This window comes from Salvia splendens, chromosome 16 (genome assembly GCF_004379255.2).
Source record: "Salvia splendens isolate huo1 chromosome 16, SspV2, whole genome shotgun sequence".
NCBI classification, from domain to species: domain Eukaryota; kingdom Viridiplantae; phylum Streptophyta; class Magnoliopsida; order Lamiales; family Lamiaceae; genus Salvia; species Salvia splendens.
In genome coordinates this window covers 1,167,536-1,173,053 of record NC_056047.1, presented here as the reverse complement: position 1 = coordinate 1,173,053, position 5,518 = coordinate 1,167,536, and the positions used below count along the sequence as shown (strand labels likewise).

Below are 5,518 nucleotides of genomic sequence, written 5' to 3'. Positions count from 1 at the left end.
TCCATATCTTTGCTAGTTGTTAGTTAGTTAATTAGTGATTTGCCATATCTTTTCATTTCTCAATGAAAGCACTAATTGTTAAGTAATAATTTATCTTAACAAGATTCCGGCGTTGTGATTGCGCACCAATTGTTAAGGAATAATTTATCTTAACAAGATTTCGGCGTTGTGATTGCGATCGTCGGATGGATAAAAAGTAGTCGCGGGAGTTTTGCACATCGATCAAACTAAGAACAATATAGAATTGCGTGAAAATAAAATAGAAGGATATTTCTTGATTGCATATTCAAAAGATAACAAAGACTCCTATTTATAATACTAATACCCTAACTTATTGATTAGGAAAATAATCATAAGCATATATGGAAAGATATGAAAAATAATTGATAGATAAATTAATAGAGATTTGGAGATATCTCGTATCAATCTCACGTCCTTAGCAACCAGAAAAAAAAAACAAAATTTTAATCATTATTTTACAAAGGATTTATCGTGAGCTGTCATGAGTAGACCTTTAGGAATTGAACAAATTTTAGCAAATAAATTATCCATTCTTGGTCGATCATCTGATTTAATTTTCTATTACTTGTCTATCCATATATAACATGTCATCATCAAATTAACTGCACCATTTTATTAAAAAAAAACACATAATTAAAAACACAATTACATTGCCATAAAAGCTAGTAAAAAACTTGGTCATAAAATCACATAGAGTTGTAGACGTCAAGTGGAAGTCTAGGCTCAGCCACAGCAAGAAGAGGAAATTTTCTAGGACACGAAAGCCCGAAAATCTCTTCCATGTTCAAATCTTTGGGAGTCATTTTATCCGGCAAACTCCAATTGAACCCGTGCAGTAAATTCGCTAAGCTTGATTGGATCACCTTCAGACCCAACGCGTAGCCCGGGCACATTCTTCGGCCTGACCCGAATGGTAAGAGCTCGAAATCTTGTCCCTTCACATCAATATTCTTTCCTATGAATCTATCTGGATTAAATTCACTTGGGTTTTCCCATATGGAGGGATCTCTTTGAATTGTCCATGTATTCACAAGCACTTGTGTCCCCTTCTTGATGTCATATTCACCCACCTACAAATGTACATGTCATTTTACTAATAAAAGATATTGACTTTTTTCATGTAAATAATAATAAAAACAACAGCCACGATCATTACAACTAAATATAAATGGTACATTTGATATTTTTTATAGTATTAGTTAATAAATAAATTATTACCTTACAATCTTCTCTGGCAAGACGAGGCACTAACAATGGTGCCACCGGGTGCAACCTCATGGTTTCCTTGACAATTGCCTCCACGTAAGGGAGACTAGGTATATCATTCTCTTTTACCCACCTATTTTTCCCAATAACCCGATCGAGCTCCTCTATCGCCTTCTTAAAAATTTCAGGTTTTTTCAACAATTCTGAGATCGCCCACTCCACTGTCACAGCCGAACTCTCGGTCCCACCAGCTAACAAATCCTAAAACAACATTATAAAAAAGTGTTAGTATAACACATAACTTTAAAATAAATTGCTCAATCTATTCACGAAAAATAGACATTTTTTTCTATTACTTAAAAATGACTTTCCTTTGTCACCTATGACCTACTCTCCATCTACTTTCTTCAATCACTACTATATAGTCCCTCCGTCTCCGATTAAGAGTCACTCTTTTCCATTTCGGTCCGTCCCCGATTAATAGTCACTCTTCCTACTTACTATATTTGGACATAAAAAATACCCTAAGGCCATATTTGGTTGGCGGGAAAGTAAAATTGGCAAGGAAAATGATTCTTGGGAAAATGAATCCCGGGAATATGATTTCTAATAACTTTACTTTCCCGTGTTTGGAAAATATCAAGATTTGAAAGTATATATTTGGTTTAAACACTAAACTAAAAATATACTTATCATTTTTTATTTATAAAAAATAATAATACATATTATTTAATAAATTATTAATTACAAATGATAATAATTATATTATTTTATTTATTATTACGATGGATAGTTTAAATATGGATTATACATCATAATATATAATAATATTATAATAAATAAGATTATTATTATTATTATCATTATATTTACTTAATTTTAATTGAATAAATTTTATAATTTAAAATTTCACTACAATTTTATTGTTAATTACTAATTTATAAATTAATAATTATTATATTATTATTTAATTATAATTATATTTAATTATTTAATAAATTATTATTATTATTATGATAATGAAAAATAAAATTAAATATTAATAATATAGTTATAATTATGATAATTTGAATTATAGTTATTTATTATCCTGAAATTAAGTATGGTTTATACTTTTAAATTATTTTTAAAACATTGTAATATATAATAACAATAATAATGACGATGATGATGGTGATAATAATAATAATAATAATAATAATAATAATAATAATAATAATAATAATAATAATAATAATAATAATAAAACTGTACTATATTACATTAAATATGTAAGAATCCTAAAACTGGGAAAAAGAATACCAAAGAAAAGTTAGGATTCAGAATCCTGGAAAGTTGCACTAACTTTCCTTGTTTCAGGATTTTGATTATTTTTCCAGTTTGATTAAAAACGGAAACAAGCACAGGAATTTAAAATTTAAGGAATCAGATTACTTTCCCAGACAGAATCCTGACAACCAAACATGGCCTAAAAGTCAAAGAGGTCTCACATTCCACTACCTATCTCCATTTATTACACCACACATTCAAATACTTCCTTAAAACCCGTGCCCGGTCAAAGAGTGACTCCTAATTGGAGACGGGGGGAGTATTTCTTTAATCATTACTAAGTACTATCAACATTATAGTTCTAATCAATGGCGGACGCAGAAATTTATTTTGGCAGGGGCTCTATTGTTACTTTATCCGTCCAAATTTAAAGTCCCGCTGTGAGGGGAAAAAGTCAACGGAATAAATGTCTCACTTTTACATATTGGTTTTATATAATGAAATATAAATATAATGATTTAGTAGAGTGTCAGGTTCACTTATCCAAAAAAATGAATCCGATTTTAAATTGCAGACTTATCAAAATGATAAAATCTGATATTATTTCATGAATGAAAAAAGTATTTTGTATAATAAAAATTAAAATAGGATAATTAATACTCCCTCCGTCCCCGAATAAGAGTCGCTAATTTCCATTTTGGGCCGTCCCCCATTAAGAGTCACTCTTCATTTTTACCATAAATGGTAGTAGGCCTCACATTCCATTAACTCACTCCACTCACATTTTATTATAAAACCAATATAAAAATGTGGGTCCCACATTCCACTAACTTTTTCAACCAACTTTTCTCTACATTTCTTAAAACTCGTGCCCGGTCAAAGAGCGACTCCTATTAGGGGACGGAGGGAGTAGTTGTTTTGAACCTACCGGACCAAACTACAAACTCTACTTTTTATTGTCAAGTTTTTATAATTAAATAACTATAAAGAATTATTAAAAATCATTTTTTGTATAATAGAATTCACAAGAAAAATATAAGAGAAATTTTAAAATTACTAAAGCCAACCGCCAAAAATTGTTGTGATAAAAAATAATGAATCTGGATTGTTTTAATCTAGGCTGATTGAAGAAGGGATGGATTTTTAAGCATTTATTTATACCACAAGCTAAGAAGTACTAGGAGTATAATTAATCTTCTACAAGTTTACAGTCCAGACAAGTCACTTTTTATAGTATTATTATATTCAGAGATCATCCCTATTTAGGAGAGCGTACGATATTTTATTATAATAATAATTTACATTACAACTAGTTGTTTTCTTCAAGTTTCAAGTTGCGGCAGCCATTTTTTTCTACAAACTCTCCAATTTTCAGATTTTTCAGCCCCTACCACTCATCAACACCGGACAATATACTCTCCTACGGCAAAATTTTAGGAAGGGCTATGGATAAATTTTGAAAATTTTAAGAAACTTAAAAGAAGAAAACATTAAAAAATAAACTGCTCCTTACCGTGTCCGCCGCTGGTTCTAATGTGACTCGTTCTTCATTAACGATATGCAAACTCAAAATCCATGAATACACAAACGACAGCACATACCTGAGTAAACGCTTTCACCCCGTGCCTCTCGAGCTTCACCTCCAAAGTCGGATCCTCCGCGAGCTCGAGGAGCACGTCCACCATGTCCCGGCTCGTGTACCCCGCCGTCTCCCGCCTCCTCGCCTCGTGCTCGTCGAGCACGTGCTCCAAGAACCGATCAAACTTCTTACTCACGACCTTCATCCTCTTCACATACCCTTGCAAATCCAAGAAATTGACATACGGAATCAAATCCCCAATATTCAACACCCCATTCAACAAGAACAACTCATCCAACATCTTCTTAAACTCCTCCGGCGAAACCACGGCGTTCTCGCTGCCGTCCAAGTACCGCCGCCCCAAAACCATCCTGCTTATCACGTTCAAGCTCACCGTCGAAAGGCAATCCTTGAGCAAAAAAGCCCGGCCCGAAAGCCCGAAAATTTCCTTAAGAAGCGAGCTCATCTCCTCGGCCCGAATGTACTCGTACGACTCGAGCCTTCGCGCGGAGAAGAGCTCCATGAGGCACATTTTTCGGGCCTGGCGCCAGTACGGGCCGTAGGGGGACCACGTGATGTCGGAGTAGTTGTAGGTGGTGTATTTTCCGGCGGAGGTTTTGGGCCGCGAGGCGAAGGTGAGGTCCATTGTTTTGAGGAAGATCTTGGCGGCGGCGACCGAGGAGCCGATGACGACGGGAGCCAAGCCAAATTTGAGGAGCATGATCGGGCCGTATTTTTGGGAGAGGTCGTGGAGGGAGTGGTGAGGGAGCGGCCCGATTAGGTTGAGATTGCCGATCACGGGCCATGGTTTCGGGCCGGGAGGGGGGTTTAGTGTTTTGTTGTTTTGGAGGGTTTTTTTAAGGATGTGAAGTGTGAGTATGGTGAGAGTTAGGACTATTGAAATTCGAAGGATTTGGATTTCCATTTTGTGAAATTTTATTGATGAGAGAGAAAGTTGATTTGGATGAGAGGGTGTGGCATATGGCCATGGGGCTTTCATTTATAGATGTTTGGTGTAAGTGGTATTGTATTTAATTAAATTGGAGCTTGGTAGTTGACTTGGAATAGTAGTTATGGTTTATGGATGGATGTTGCAAGAAAATTAGGGGGGTATTATTGTCTCTGAAAGTTGGGAGAAAAAGTATTTCGTGAGTCTCATTGTGCTAAAAACAAAAATTAATTTGGTCAATGAGAGAACATGTAACATGTTGAGAAGCTTCGGGGGTTTGTATAGATCTTGAGTATCTAAATCACTTCAATAAAGAACGATCAAAATTGATAGGATTTCATATACTAATATCTAGCTAGATCATAGATCCATAGCTAATTAATTATTGGTCCTGGCTAGTTACGTTTGTGATACGAGTATTATCATTATTAATTAGTTTAGATATATTAGGGATTTACATATCTTTTCGTATATTTGTTTCTTGTTCCCTAAGC

At 34.3% G+C, this 5,518-nt stretch overlaps 1 protein-coding gene across 1 annotated transcript; it reads right to left on the bottom strand.

Annotated features, from left to right (window-relative positions):
* Positions 1–614: 614 nt before the first annotated feature.
* On the bottom strand, positions 615–5,061 carry LOC121770880 (trimethyltridecatetraene synthase-like). The gene is made up of 3 exons (XM_042167666.1): positions 4,098–5,061; positions 1,240–1,488; positions 615–1,091 (listed from the first exon to the last, which is right to left on the bottom strand). The coding sequence occupies exons 1-3, from the start codon at positions 4,998–5,000 to the stop codon at positions 708–710; spliced, it is 1,536 nt and encodes a 511-aa protein (XP_042023600.1). The 5' UTR covers positions 5,001–5,061; the 3' UTR covers positions 615–707.
* Between the last annotated feature and the right edge of the window lie 457 nt (positions 5,062–5,518).

What these genes read in the sequence shown, in the direction of transcription:
- LOC121770880 (XM_042167666.1), bottom strand. Translation starts at nt 5,000, where the DNA reads ATGGAAATCCAAATCCTTCGAATTTCAATAGTCCTAACTCTCACCATA. An exon ending in GGGTGAAAGCGTTTACTCAG is followed by an intron (nt 1,489 to 4,097) that starts GTATGTGCTGTC and finishes ATGTTGTTTTAG; the next exon opens with GATTTGTTAGCTGGTGGGAC. An exon ending in TTGCCAGAGAAGATTGTAAG is followed by an intron (nt 1,092 to 1,239) that starts GTAATAATTTAT and finishes GTACATTTGTAG; the next exon opens with GTGGGTGAATATGACATCAA.